General features: G+C 38.5%; 1 protein-coding gene across 6 annotated transcripts in view; it reads right to left on the reverse strand.

Moving 5' to 3' along the window:
- CFLAR (CASP8 and FADD like apoptosis regulator) overlaps positions 1-15747 on the reverse strand; it is a 79978-nt gene that overhangs the window by 34409 nt on the left and 29822 nt on the right. For 4 of the 6 annotated variants that reach the window (XM_043996898.1, XM_043996900.1, XM_043996901.1 and 1 more), the window contains 2 exons: positions 6664-7084; positions 2264-2369 (listed from right to left, as the gene is read on the reverse strand). The exons of 1 other annotated variant lie outside the window; for it this stretch is intronic. In XM_043996898.1, the coding sequence (XP_043852833.1) occupies positions 2264-2369; positions 6664-6962 (405 nt within the window). In that variant the 5' untranslated portion in view covers positions 6963-7084. Of the gene's footprint in view, positions 1-2263; positions 2370-4137; positions 4224-6663; positions 7085-15747 lie in introns of those variants that run through there. One more of the 6 variants, XM_043996902.1, reaches the window with a different exon arrangement.

Below are 15747 nucleotides of genomic sequence, written 5' to 3' on the forward strand. Positions count from 1 at the left end.
TGTTCTTTTTTTCCTGACATAATAAAACATGGCCAAGCACTTTTGTAATTTGGGAATATTGTGGTAGCAGGAAGTGAAATTAAGTCATCAGATGACAGAAATGAATCTCCAGGCACTGTGCCAATAGAAACACAGGAACAGATTTCTCAATCTCAGGATCCAATCAGATCTCAGGACCAGAAAGGGTACAGAAGGTTAGGGGCCTTAGTTTGAGTTTCAATGAACAGAGATATTTCAAAGTAGTGAAAAGTAAAAATCCCAGAGCCAAAAGCAAAGATTCCTAGGACAGCTTCCAAGAAGATGACGAAATCCTAGAAAGCTAACTGAGGCCTATGGTCCAAGACTAGACTTTTTGCATTGATATCTTCAGATGGAAAGCCAGAGCATCCAGGACAATTAAAACCCAGTCAATGCAATATGAACATAGATAAGTAAAAGTAAAATTATACAAAGAAATTTTGGGAAAAGGAATATTAATAACTGGGAAGAAGGGAATCAGAAAAGGCTTCTTGAAGGACGTGTTACTTACAGGCACTTGAAGCAGCTGAGTTTTGGATTACAAGAGATGGAAGTGACAAAGAAGAGCATTTCAGGCAGGGGATATGGCCTCGGTAATATCGGACACAGAGGCAGGAAGTGGAATATCATGTGTGGCATGTAACAGTTTGGCTACAAAGTAGAGTATGTAAGGAGCAATGCGGAATCAATCCAGAAAGGTAGGTTAGAACCAGATTGTGGTGGACTCTTAAGGATAAAACAAAACTGAAGGTCATTAAAGGGAATGACCCTATGCTGACTGGTTAGAATGCTACTTCAGTAATACAAGGTAATGTGGGTCCCAAGTAGGGCAGGGTCTTTGAGATGGGATGAGAAATGTAGAGACAGAATGGACAAGACTTGGGGAGGTGCAGACAAGAGTGAAGAGTCAGGACATGAAGGTATGAAGTTGGCTAACTGGAAAGATATGTCAATAGAAACAGGGGAGTTAGGAAGAGGAGTGGATTTAGAGGGAAAGATGATGGGGAAAGTGTCAATTTCCTCATTGGTAAAATGAAAATAGGGGCAGCTAGGTGGCACAGTGGATGAGGCACCGGCCCTTGAATTCAGGAGGACCTGAGTTCAAATCCAGCCTCAGACACTTGACACTTACTAGCTGTGTGACCCTGGGCAAGTCACTCAACCCCTCATTGCCTTGCAAAAAAAAAAAAAGAGGTAAAATGAAAATAATAATCCTGGAACTACCCATCTTTCAGGACTGCCATAAGGAAAGTGTTTTTTAAACCATTAAGTACTGTATAAATGTGTTATTAGTACTCATGGAACTTCATCCTTTCTCTCGCTCCCCAACCTCACTTGTTCTCTCCCTAAAATGTTTCTATAATGTCCTTGTACCAGTTGAGAAATGGAAAGAGAAGCTGGCAAAAGTCCAAGGAGAAAACATCACTATCTTTTGTCTCTGTCTGTTCAGCATGAGCAAACATACTTCCCCTTGCCTCCAGCTTAAGTGATGAATCAGAAAGAAAAACTGTTCTGAGCAAAAAGGGGAAAGAGATCTCAGAAGTTCTCAGACGTAAGAATAAACTTTCAGGGTGCCTTGGAGAAGCACCAAATTGTTCCCTATGGGTCCTAATACAGTCTAGGTCTGGCCTGTCCTCTTTCTCTCCTTGCTTTCTTCTGCTTGTACCCACCTTCCTTTCAGACACGTTTTCCTCCACATATATTGCCTCAACTTTCCCTCCTGCAAGTTGTCCGGAAGTGTTTATGACAACTACCTACCATAGAGATTCCTGACTGAACCCCCTACATCCAGAGCTGGACAGCTCCTTTGACCTTTCTTGTTTATTTTCTTAATATCATAGTTGACTTCTCACAAATGCTACTGAGGATGAAGGAAAAGGAGGTCTTTTAGGCAACCCTGGAAATTATGACGACGATGATGATGAAAAGTGAGTTTCTCTCTTTCTGACTCTCTTTTTCCTTTTCTTCCTTCCTCTCAATATCCTTCCCTCCCACACTCCCTCTGTCTCATTCTTTCCCTCCCTCTTTTATTCTCATTCTATATCACATGTGCTCAAACCCTCCTCCTCTAACCCCTTTTTCTCAAGCCCTAGCCCTCCCATATAGGAGCACCCAGCTTGCTGTAGAATAGATCCTTAATGATGTGTGTGTGTGTGTGTGTGTGTGTGTGTGTGTGTGTGTGTGTGTGTGTGTGTGTGTGTGTGTGTGTGTGTAGCGTAGCATCTGTGTGGAGGGGAGAAGTCACCTTGTTTTTGTATGTCTTCCCTCCTCCTATGTAATCTCTTAGGAGAAAACTGAAGGAAGTCACTTCTGATTTGTCCATATCTTCACTAAGTTGCGTCATCAGCACCCTGAAAACCAGAAAGAGAATTTTCTTCAGTGAAATCAGAAGCTCCCTTCTGAAAAAAAACGAAATCAGAACCCACCAGTCCAATTAACTGACCAAGTTCCAGCCTGACCAAAACAAAGTCCCAGATACATCTGCTTTGTGCTTATAGTCCACTAAATAGTAATTCTTGTCCCACAGGCACACTTGCTAGCACAAAGAGCTTGGATCACTCCTAAGAAAACCCTTCAGTCAGGGGTTCTTAACCTGGGGTCAACAGACCTCTAGGGGTTAGTGAATAATTTTCAAGGGATTCATAAAATTGAATAGAGAAAAATTGCATCTTTATTTTCATGAACCTCTAACTGAACGTTAGCATTTCCTTCAATTATTTTTTTTTGGTGGGGCAATGAGGGTTAAGTGACTTGCCCAGAGTCACACAGCTAGTAAGTGTCAAATGTCTGAGGCTGGATTTGAACTCAGGTCCTCCTGAATCCAGGGCCGGTGCTTTATCCATTGCGCCGCCTAGCTGCCCCTCTTCAATTATTTAAAAATATTATTCTGAGAAATAGTCCATAGGCTACAGCAGACTGCCCAAAGGGGAGCAAGACACATGAAATTCCTGCCCTTAATGGAACTCAGAAGGGTGAATTCCTACTCTCTTAATGGTTTCTTCCTTCTTGGTTTCCCCTTCTTTTGCCTATTAATATAGCACAGCTAATTTCTATAAGAAGAAAGAAAAAAACTTCCCCCAAAGAATCCCCATCTTTTCTCTTTAAAGATGGCTGTAAAGTTATTACTCAAGGACCTATGTCACTAACACCTTGGATGTTAGAATGAGCATTCAACAAGATCTTGGCATATCTGAGTGATGGTCAATCAGAACTGAATTCATGATAGAAATATAATCAATTCTTATTTCCCTGAAGAACACCAGCACATATTGGGTACTGGTACCAATCACTCTGCTGTGTCACCCTTTCTAGTCCTGGAATATCAAGGCTCTGATTTCATTAGGTAAAATAACATCTAGGCTCCAAGGAGTCCCACCTCAGAGATTATGTTTGCACTGTGTTGGGTTTTTGTCTAACTAGGACAGAGCCCCTTCTCCATTCACCATGGTGACGGTGGTGCTGCTGCTGGTTGAGGGGGTGGGGGGTAGGGTGAAGGTAGTGGAGGTAAAACATGAGAGAGATGCTCTAACCTATCCATTAGAATCTAGTGCTAAGGGGTCGGCTAGGTGGCACAGTGGATAGAGCACCAGCCCTGGATTCAGGAATACCTGAGTTCAAATCCGGCCTCAGACACTTGCCATTTACTAGCTGTGTGACCCTGGGCAAGTCACTTAACCCCCATTGCCCCACAAAAAAAAAAAAAAAGGAATCTAGTGCCAATAGAATCTGCTATCTAATGCAAAATTCTATGGAGTTCCATAGAACCTTCAACTCCATTCTGCCTAATAAAGTCAGTTGGGTAGCCTGGAAAAGATGCAGGACATAAGAAAGAAATTCCAGGTAAAATAACCACCTGATCCAAGAGGATCTTGCCTCTGAAAAGTAAGTTGTGGGGCAGGTAGGTGGCACAGTGGATAAAGCACCGGCCCTGGATTCAGGAGGACCTGAGTTCTAATCCGGCCTCAGACACTTGACACTTACTAGCTATGTGACCCTGGGCAAGTCACTTAACCCTCATTGCCCAGCAAAAAACAAACAAACGAACAAACAAAAAAGTCAGTTGTGTTCTGCTTTTCCCCAACAACCCAACAGTTTATCCTTGGAAGCATATATACTCACAGCCTCTGCAGACAGTCCTGGTGGTCGTTCATAGGGCATACCAGGCACACAAAGGCAGGCCCAAGGTATCACAGAACCTTGGAATCCTAGAGTAAAAGGGGACCTTAGAGGTCTTGTCCAACCATCCCACCCAATGCTGAAATTCCCCTTTCAACATCTTTGACAAGGAAGCAGTTATCTGGACTTCCTAGCTCATCAGTATTTCTTGCCTCTGTCCATCATTCCCTTTCTACTCGCATGGCATGACAGGCTATTATCATCTCTTACCTAGACTATTGCGGTCGCCTTCCAATTGACTTCCCTGCCTCCAGTCTTCTCTCTGCTCTATCCTTCACACAAATGGATATTCCTAAAGCATAATTCTGACCATGTCATTCTCCTGCTCAAGAAGTTTCAGCGGCTCCCTACTGCCACTAAATCAAATACATATTTCTTTTTGGTCCTTAACATTTTTTTTTTGGCAGGGCAATGGGGATTAAGTGACTTGCCCAGGGTCACACAGCTAGTAAGTGTCAAGTGTCTGAGGCCAGATTTGAATTCAGGTACTCCTGAATCCAGGGCCAGTACTTTATCCACTTCGCCACCTAGCTGCCCTGGTCCTTAACATTTAAACCCTTAACCATCTGGCCCCAGTTTATCTTGCTAGGTTTATAGGGAGGGGTGGTGGTGGAGAGAGAAGCATTTATTAAGCACCTTTTTATATGTCAAGTACTGTGCTAAGTGCTTTACGAATAATCTCATTTGATCTTCACAACAATGCACATTGCATATTACTCCTCCTCATGAACTCTATATTGGTCTACCGGCATTTGTTCTTGCTAATTTATGACATTCCACCTCCTGCCTCCATAGATTTTCCCCAATGCCTAGAATATTCTTCTTCCTTCTAGCATACTGCTCTTGGAATACCTACTTTACTCCAGGAGAAGTTCAAGAACCACTTCCTTCCAAAGGCCTTTCCCAATTGCTCCTAGTTATTCATTGATGCTCCCACCATCATCACTCTGTATTTATTTCCTACCAGTTTGCATTTATTTATCAGTGAACATTTGGTATTCTTCTTCTCCCCCTTATATAGAATGTAAGCACCTTGAGAGTAGGTGCTGTTTTCATTTTTATCTAGAAATCCCTAGTCCCTAAACTAGTGCCTGGCAAAGAACAGTTATTTTTAAAATGTTTGATTGCTCAATTGGCTAAAATAAGAGGAAATTAGCTTCCTAACAGCCGATTAAGGCTAGGCTGAAATTCAAAGGATACATAGTATTCAATGACTAATGAGATAAAGAAAAAGTTAGAAAAACTATTCAGAGATCTAGAGTACATCCTAGGAACTCATCTCTGGGGCCTCAAAATTGCTGAGACCTAACTGACATAGAAAATATTACTGGTGGAATCTCTCATGAATTTGGCAGTAATTACTAATTCTTATTCACTCCTGTCTCCTTCCATCTCATCATTCAAGCCACAACCATCTGTCCCTTTAACTGCAAGTGTTTACACATAAATAAATAACTTCTAAAATTCTGTGTAGCAGCTAGAACCTACATTCCCCTTTTGTTTGGAATGGAGGAGATTGGGAGCGGGATGCATGGTGTTTATAAGTATAGTATTTGTTATTATGCATTACAGTATTTATTATAATTATTATAGTGTTTATAATGGAAGTAGGCATTTATTAAGTAAGTACGAAATACCAGGAACTGTAGATACAAATACAAAAATAAAACGATGCTTGTCCTCATTCTATTTGGGGAAATATGTATATGCAAATGTGTGTTCATATATCTATGTAGATATGTGTGTATACATATGTGTATATATGTGTATGTGTGGGGGCAGCTAGGTGGCGCAGTGGATAAAGCACCGGCCCTGGATTCAGGAGTACCTGAGTTCAAATCCGGCCTCAGACACTTGACACTTACTAGCTGTGTGACCCTGGGCAAGTCACTTAACCCCCATTGCCCCGCAAAACAAAAACAAAAACAAAAATATGTGTATGTGTGTATAGTGATGAGGAGGGAAAGCAAAAAGAACCTTCAATTTGAACTAGGAATCAGGAGATATGGATTCAAACTAGTTCTGACATTCACTCACTGTGACTGTGGGGAAGTCATTGACCTTAATTCCATGTTAAATGAGAATAATACTTTCACAACATACTTTTTTCAGATTTCTTGTGAAAAGAGCACTTTATGAATCTTATCCTTTTAGGCATTATTATGACTAATGTTTTACCTTTATTAGGACTTTCCATTTCTACAATTTGGTAGCAATGACCTTCCCTTTTATCTACCCCTACCCCCAAATTATTGACCAACCAACACTGCCTTAAGAATTAGTCAGGGGGGGAAGCTAGGTGGCACAGTGGATAAAGCACTGGCCCTGGATTCAGGAGGACCTGAGTTCAAATCTGGCCTCGGACACTTGGCACTTGCTAGCTGTGTAACCTTAGGCAAGTCACTTAACCCTCTTTGCCCCACAAAAAACCCAACAACAACAAAAAAGAATTAATCTGGAATGAATTACCTATAGTCAGAAACCAGTTGTGGGCATTCAACCAGGCTGGCTTCCACCGAGGCTCTGTCTGTTTTCATTATCCTCTTTAGCAGGTCAAACCTCCTTACTCTGTATAACAATTCCGCCAAACCAGCAGGAGACAGCTTCCCCTTCTCATTCAAGGTGCACAGAAGATCCCGTAGGTCCAACTTTGTAACTAAGTCAGGGGCAAGATCACGGCACAGGAAGAGAATCACCTCCTTTTCATCTTCATCTAATTCCTCTTCAATCTGATAAATGACTTGAGCCGATGTCTTACACACTGTCATTCCAAGGCACTGCTGTACTTGGGTTATATGGACTTAGCTCTTTTCAAAAAAACAAGCTGCTTTCAAGGTCATCTTTAGTTGCATCTTTTGGTCTTGTAGATTTCTTTCCAACAGGAAGGTTTCTGTAGGGTGCAGTTTTTGGTTTTTTTAGTTGTTATTTTTGTTTTGTTTTTTTTTAAAGGGGAGAAGGAGAGAAAAATCTCATATTAAGAGGTTTGAATCAGAAGGTCCCTACCAGCTCTGGAATCCAATGATGCTTTTGATCCTAAGTGAACTAGCTATTGCCTAGAATCAATATTTATTTAGTTCCTTCTCTTTTCTATTGAGACTTGGCAAATTAAATGCTCACTCTGCTTACAAAAACAGGTCCCCCACAAATAAGATGAAAATCAAAACATACACTAATCTGTTTAAATACCGAACCACAAGCCCATTGTAAGTTTCCAAAGGATGTGAAACTAAGCATATGCTGCATTAATGAGTTATCTGGACTTTCTAAAATTACTGAGTCAGAAGTGAATCCATCATACAAGTTTTATGGGGAAATACAAGGGAAATGACAGGTAACAAGAGCAGATAAGAATTTTCTGTGAGAGGCAGAAAAGAAAGGTAGATCCCAGCCAGGATCATGGATTTTGACCTGAAAGGACCCTTGGACATTATCTAGTCCATGGTCTCCAAAATGGAAACATTGGCCCCTAAGGAGGAGGAATGGAATGACACCCCCCCCCCACCATGGTATAAGATCAATCAATGAAGTGGGAGATGGGTCATATCCCACCCTCTCTATACTAGGGCTTGTTTCCAACACAACCACACCACCTCCTTCACCTACTAGAGCCTCACAGTCCCCCACTCTGATCCCTTGCTGGACAAAATCCCAACTCCATCCATTCTGCACTAGCATTAACATATTAGGATGGTTGTAACCTAACCTCTACTGGGTGAGCACCAGCAGCTGCATATGTAAAATTCCTTCTCCCTTGGGAGAAATAATTATTAGATAACCAATTATTGGGGAGATCCAGGGTCTTTTTCCCTTCCTATTTCCTCATTTTCTACTGAAGCCAGTCAACATAAGGATGTTGCTGATAATGAGGCCAAATTAATTTTCTCCTCAATCTTGTTCAGACCCCACCCAAGTTAGAAAGCCCATAGTGTTCTACTGGGGGTGGGGGTTAGGGGGAAGAGATCTTTTGCCTAGATTGCCTGAGGTTAGGGGGTGGTCTGGGAGTGAGAGTGATCAAAGTCAAGAGTAGCATTCCTCCAGCCCCTCAGTCTACCTCTCATTATAATATTCATTCTTCTCATTAATTGTAAACCAATCAAAGTTGATTGCCACCCTCAGGAACACCCACTCTTCCCAGGGCATATAAGCATTAAATGGGTTCCATGATGGGTCTTTTAAATTATCTGTTAGCATAATTAATAAAATGATTAAATACCCAGAAACTGTGTCTCTGACTTTTTGTTTGTTATACCACCACCTCCATGGCGTACCCACAGCCTGCCCTCTAGATCACCTCTTGGATTAGGCAAGCACCCTTGGCACTGGCTAGTGAATAAGAGCATCTCCTTTTTTGTTTCTAGTAGAACAGGGTGAGTCTATTTTATAGATAGAAAGGTGAGGCTTACTACAGTTAAATTACTTGCCCACGGGCATACAACTATTAAGTATCAGAAGTAGGATTTGAACCAGGTCTTCCTGATCCCAAGTTCAGCACTGTCTACTATACCATGTGGAGTTAGGTGAGCTTAAGTTTCCAATCAGCCAATTACTAGGTATGAGACTGTTCCATTAGGTAGAAGTCATTTAACCTTTCTGTACATCAGTTTCCTCACCTGTAAAATTAGGTTAATTATACTTGGACAATGTATCTCACTAGATTATAATAAGGAAAGTGTTCTATACACCTTAAAGCATTACACAAACAGCAGTTGAGAGGCAACCCAACAAAGGAGGCTGAGATGGAAAGGCAATTCGATCACTAAGTTATGGGAATGAAGCAATAGGAGCTGTCAGTATTCATTCAAACTTCTTCCACTAACATGCTTCAGCAAGCTATTCAATTTTCATGGGCCTTCACAGAATGGATCCTCTAGATTTTATGACAAAATATGGTTTACTGTTTTAGATAAGCAATCCCTGGCTTAAGGAAGATATATAGATATATGGGGGTGGGGAGGATGGCTTCTGCTACACACCTTCCCCCATTAGCTCCAGCCACTATCAGAGTTCTCATTGATGCTACCCCCTACAAAAACCTGACCTCCATTTCCTGTCAGGACATCCTGGAAAGTGACAGATCCTCCAACCTCATTTCCCTTCTCCCTCTGAATGAGACACACGTATTTGGATATGGCCAACATTAGAATTTGTTTTGCTAAGCTATGTACATTTATTACAAGGGCTTTGTTTTTCTTTTTCCAGTGGTGGGATCAAGAGAAGAACAGAAAATATAACCCTGTTAATTTTTTTAATTGAGAAAAACTTACAGGAATATCATAGCCACGTTTCAAGGCTCCCAGGTTAAGAAGACAATATTGGAAGCAATAAAAAAAGCAATTTAAATATCATGGAGCTACAATAAGAATTACACAAGAGCTAGCAGCTATACATTGCAGGACTGTAGGTCTTGAGATACTATATTGTATAGAGCAAAAGAGCTGGGGTTACGACCAAGAGTGACTTACCCAGCAAAGATAAGTATAATCCTGAATGATAATAAAAAAAGAATAATTAACAAATTGAAAGACTTTTCAGGTTTTTATGACAAAACCCCCAGAACTTAAGAGAAAATTTGACTTATGAGGGAAAACATTAAAGACCAATTATAAAGGACTTGATAAGAATGGTGTTTACTTCTTATATATGAAATTAGCAGTACTCTTATGATTGTCATTATTTGGGTAGTTTCAAAGAAAGGCTTGGGCTGAGCTGAGTATGTTGGCATCATTCTAAGAAAATAAAACTGTAGGGAGAGATAAAAAGGAATAATTATCTCATACAAATGAGGCATAAAAGAAAGAACTGATATAGAAGAAGATAGAAGAGGGGAGGACAGGTAGTGATGGAACCTTACTCTCATGTGGAATTGGTTAAAGAGGGAACAACATATATATCTAGAGGGGTATAAAAATCTTCTAAATTCAGAAAGAAATAAGAAGGCAAGGAGATGGAGGAAGGATAAGGGAGAGACTTTTAGAGGGGTGGGTAGGATAAGGAATAGGAGGGAAAGATAGAGGGTATAAGTAAAGCAAGGGAGTAAGGAGGGATAGGGTAAATAAGGTGAGAAGGATAGTAAGGAAAAATAGAAAGAAGGAAAATACACACGTAATTGTAGCTTAGAATGGGAATGGGAGGGGCAGCTAGGTGACGCAGTGGGTAAAGCACCGGCCCTGGATTCAGGAGTACCTGAGTTCAAATCCGGCCTCAGACACTTGACATTTACTAGCTCTATGACCCTGGGCAAGTCACTTAACCCCCATTGCCCAGCAAAAAAAAAAAAAAAAAACCAGAATGTGAATGGGATGAATTTACCCATAAAATAGAACCCAAGAAGCAGATTAAAAATTTGGATTCAACAATATGTTGCTTTCAGGAAACATTATAAAAATGAGAGATACACGCAAAGATAAAATAAAGGGCAGGAACAGAATTTATTATGTAAAGAAATCAGGGATTGTAACCATGATCTCAGACAAAGTTAAAGTTAAATAGATTTAATTAAAAGAGAAAAATAGAGAAACTACACTATGTGTTGGCAATAGTATTCAATATTGTTTAGACCATTTAAAATAACTAGACAGTATAAAAAACTTGAGCATATGCCTGCCAGAACAGACACAGGAACTACATGAACACAAACATAAAACACTTTTTATACAAATAAACATAAAACTTTTTATACAAATAAACTCAGATCCAAATAATGAACTAATATTTATTGTTCATGGGTATATAAAGCCAATATAATTTTTTTGTTTTTTGGGTTTTTTTTAAGTGAGGCAATTGGGGTTAAGTGACTTGCCCAGGGTCACACAGCTAGTAAGTGTTAAGTGTCTGAGGCTGGATTTGAACCCACGTACTCTTGCCTTCAGGGCCGGTGCTCTATCCACTGCGCCACCTAGCTGCCCCGCCAATATAATTTTTAAATGACAATTTTACCTAATTAATCTACTGATTCAATGTCATCCCAAGTAAATTACTAAAAAAATTATTTTACTGAGTTAGAAAAAATAATAACAAAGTTCATTTAAACTATATTATAAGGTAAGAGCATTGTTGAAGTGTAAAATGGATCATTTTGATTATTTTTAATTAAATTTTTCTGGTATTAATAAAGCCTATGTCAAGAATAGAAGGAATGCAGACAATTGGGGGAAAACTTTCATAGACTCAGACAGGATGTGATTGGGTTGGAATATTGCTGTAGTAAAGGAAATTATGAGCTGGTTGACTTGGAAAAGCATGGAAAGACTTGGAGTTATAAAGGAAGATGCTCCCTCAGAGAAAGAGATGACAGAAGGAAATAAGTATGGTATACATATAGGTATATAAGTATATATGTAAATAGATGTATATGTTTTATAGATATCTATGTATATGTATGTATGTATATCTATATATCTATATCTATGTCTTTGTTTATATCTACATCTACATCTATATCTATATCTAGCCACCTAGCCATCCAGCCATCCAGTCATCTAGCCATCTATCTCCATACTTAACTGTAGCCTTCTTTAGGTTGGGGGAAGGGGGAAAAAGATAAAGCAAAAAGTACTGGGCCAGCTAGGTGGTGCAGTGGATAAAGCACCAGCCCTGGATTCAGGAGGACCTGAGTTCAAATCTGGCCTCAGACACTTGACACTTACTAGCTTGTGTGACCTTGGACAAGTCACTTAACCCACACTGCCCTAAAAAAAAAAAAGTACACAGAAAAGAACAAAAGAAAACCAACAAGGAAGCAAAGAAAAGCTAGGCAGCTTTGAAGACAGTGTGCAGCATTTATTATATAGGTTTTCTTGAAATGGAAATTTATTGTTTTATACTGAATCTTATGTTCACATGTTCTGCTGCATTTTTTTCTTTTCTCATTCTGTATTTAAGTCTAAAATAATTTTTTTAATTTACAAAATTTACACACAAAAAAATTTAAGTCAAAGAGAATAAAGACTGAAAAAAATTGGAAAGTGCTGATCTATTTCAACCCTCTCATTTTATAGATGAGTTAGGAAGCTTTGAATAATAGTTGATTCATCTTCAGACCACATTTGGTCCCTATCCACTTTGGTGAGACCTGCCAGCATTTACAATTCATTAAGCATTATTTTCAGGAACTTCTGAAGGTTGCCTCTATATGAGCATGAGGGATAAGACTGGAATCAATGGAAGGACTAACATAATAACTAAGGATTAGCATAATAAAGTGGAAAGAGCAATATGTTTGGTTGTAATCAAAGGATAGGGCTTTGAATCCCAGCTCTGTTGCTATGCAACCTTGTACAAATCACTTTTCTTCTCTGATAGGCACCAGGAACTCCACCTCCCTGAACTTCCTAATTTGTAAAATGATGGAGTTGGACTATGTAGATTCTAAGGTCTCTTCCAGTTCCAACAAGATCCCATGAGCCCAGCCGTAATGTGAGTTAAATAGGCTTCTGTGGGCTGGGAACCCATTCATCCTTTTGATAACACTGCTTCTAGGGGAAAAAATGAATTTCAAATTCTCACCAAGCAAAAGAACTTTTAGAGCACACCCTATTCATTAGTTAGAGGCTGACTCTGAATGTGTGTATGTGGCAAAGGATCCACAGATACATACTGCAACTCCCATGCTTTTTATAAATGCCTGCATACTGGCTCACAATCAATAAATGAGATAAGTGTAAAAATCTCAGTATTTTAGTTTGAGAGATTCAGACAGAATGTTTTCTGAATACAATATTTTTTTAAAAAGATGCTCTGTTAAGCAAGTGGATAGAGAAAACAAGGTTGAACGGAGAGTATTTTCTCTTTACAATATTCTCTTGGCAACTGTATAAGTATTAGTTCCCTTTCCAACTATTTAGTACATTACCAGGGTCATCTCTGAAACACTCTGTCAGCCATGCATTACTGAATATGTTTGAAAGTGATGACTTCATCTATACTAAAAGAGGACTTTTCAGTAAGTTAAAGCAACCATTCCCACAATGAGGCTAAATCAGGAAGGATTTACCAAAATCACATTATTGTTATTATTACCTATATGTCTAAATGACGAAAAAAATTCATACAAGTGTTACTCATCTGAAGCTTCAAGGAAATAGTCTTTGTGAGAAACTTCCAAACTATTCAAAAGTCACTGAAAGTGAAAAATGATTCTTTTAGAAATTTTCTGGTTGTTTTTTGTTAATCACATGAGATTTTGTAAAAGATAACTTAATTGTAGGTTTTCAGTAAAGTCTAAATTAATACTTCTACTCACACAATAAGTTAGAATTTAAGAGCAAAACACCAGCTTTCACAACCAACAGAAGCTGTAGAATTCATTATTATTTTTATTATTATTTCTTTTTACTAAAAATCATATTTTTGTTTTTTCTCATCCATTTGAGAGTTTTCAAAGATGAGGTGGCAATAATGGGACCTGAATAGATGCTAGATTCCAAACTGTCATGTGTTTGTTAAAGTTGGGTAGGTTCCTTTTCACCACCATGCCCTAAAGTAGGGATTCTGGGACTCAAGACCCTCCAAAGAATCCATGGATAGATTTCAAGGAATCCAAGGAGTTGGTTGGGAGAAAAATTACATTTTTATTATCCCTAATATCCAACTGAAATTTAGTATTTTCTTTTAAGTAGAAAAATCCAAGGATTGTTTGATAGGGACTGCTGCCAATCATACTTAACTTCAGAGACATTTAAAAAACCTGAAATAACCATAGTAATCTAGTATATAATAAACCCAAAGATCCAAGTTTTTGGAACAAAAACTCATTATTTGACAAAAACTGCTGGGAAAACTGGAAAACAATATAGCAAAAATTAGGTATAGACCAACATCTCACACTGTATACTAAAATAAAGTTAAAATGGGTACATGATACATGTAAAGGTGGATACCATAAGCAAATTAAGAGAACATGGAATAGTTTATCTGTCATATTTATGGACAGGGGAAGAATTTAGGACCAAAGAAGATATAGAGACCATTAATGTAAAATAGATAATTTTGATTATATAAATTTTAAAACTTTTACACAAACAAAACCAATGCAAACAAAATTATAAGGAAAGCAGAAAACTGGGAAAGAATTTTGTAACAAGTATCTCTGATAAAGGACTTATTTTTCAAATATATAGAGAACTGAGTCAAATTTGTAAAAATATAAGTCATTTCCCAATTGATAAATGGTCAAAGGATATGAACTGGCAGTTTTCAGACAAAGAAATTAAAGGTATCTATAATGAAAAAAAAATGCACTAAATCACTATTGATCAGAGAAATGCAAATCAAAACTACTCTGAGGGGGGGCAGCTAGATGGCACAGTGGTTAAAGCACCGGCTCAGGATTCAGGAGTACCTGAGTTCAAATCCGGCCTCAGACACTTGACACTTACTAGCTGTGTGACCATGGGCAAGTCACTTAATCCCCATTGCCTAAAAAAAAAAAAAAAAAAACAAAACCCTACTCTGAGGTACCACCTCACAACTATCAGAATGGCTAATATGACAAAAAAGGAAAATGTTGGATGTGGGAAAACTGTGACACTAATCCACTGTTGGTGGAGTTGTGAACTGATCCAACCATTCTGGAGGGCAATTTGGAATTATGTCCAAAGGGCTATAAAACTATGCATATACCACCACTAGGTTTATATCCCAAAGACATCCAAAAAAAGGCAAGGACCTATTTGTACAAAAAATATTTATAGCAGCTTTTTGTGATGGGTAAGAATTGGAAATCAAAGGGATACCCATCAACTGGGGAATGACTAAACAAGCTTTGGTATATGATTATAATGGAATATTATTGTACTATAAGAAATGACAAGCAGGATGGTTTTGGAAAAACCTGGATTTACATGAACTGAGGCATAGTGAAGTGAACAGAATCAGGAAAACATTGTACACAGTAATAGCAATATTATTCGATAAACTGTGAAAGACTTAGCTATTCTCAGCAATACAACGATCCAAGCCAATCCTAAAGGACTAATCATGAAGCATACTATCCACCTCCAGAGAAAGAACTGATATTGATTTCACATAGACTGGAACATACTATTTTTCACTTTTTTTCATTCTTTTTCTTTTATTCGAGACTTCTTATACAAAATTACTAATATGGCATTTTTTTGTTTATTTGGTTTTTTGAACTTAATAAAAGTATTTTATTATTCTCCAGTTACATGTAAGGATAGTTTTCAACATTTGTTTTCATAGGATTTTTAGTTCCAAATTTTTCTCCCACCTTCCCTTCCCTATTCCCCAAGACAGCAAGCAATCTGATATCGTTTATATGTGTACAATCACATTAAACATATCTCTGCATTAGTCATATTGTGAAAGAAGAATCAGAGCACATGGGAAAAACTTCAAAAAAGAAGAAAAAAAACCCAGTCCCAAAGTAGAAACAGTGTGGTTCAATCTGCATTTGTAATCCACAGTTAATATGGAAATGTTTTACATAATTGCACATGTATAATCTATATCTGATTGCTTATTGCTTCAAGGAAAGGGGGAAGGAGGGATAGATTTTGGAAATAAAAACTTTAAATAAAAATATTTATTTGG

The sequence above is a fragment of the Dromiciops gliroides genome, chromosome 3 (assembly GCF_019393635.1).
Source record: "Dromiciops gliroides isolate mDroGli1 chromosome 3, mDroGli1.pri, whole genome shotgun sequence".
Lineage (NCBI taxonomy): Eukaryota > Metazoa > Chordata > Mammalia > Microbiotheria > Microbiotheriidae > Dromiciops > Dromiciops gliroides.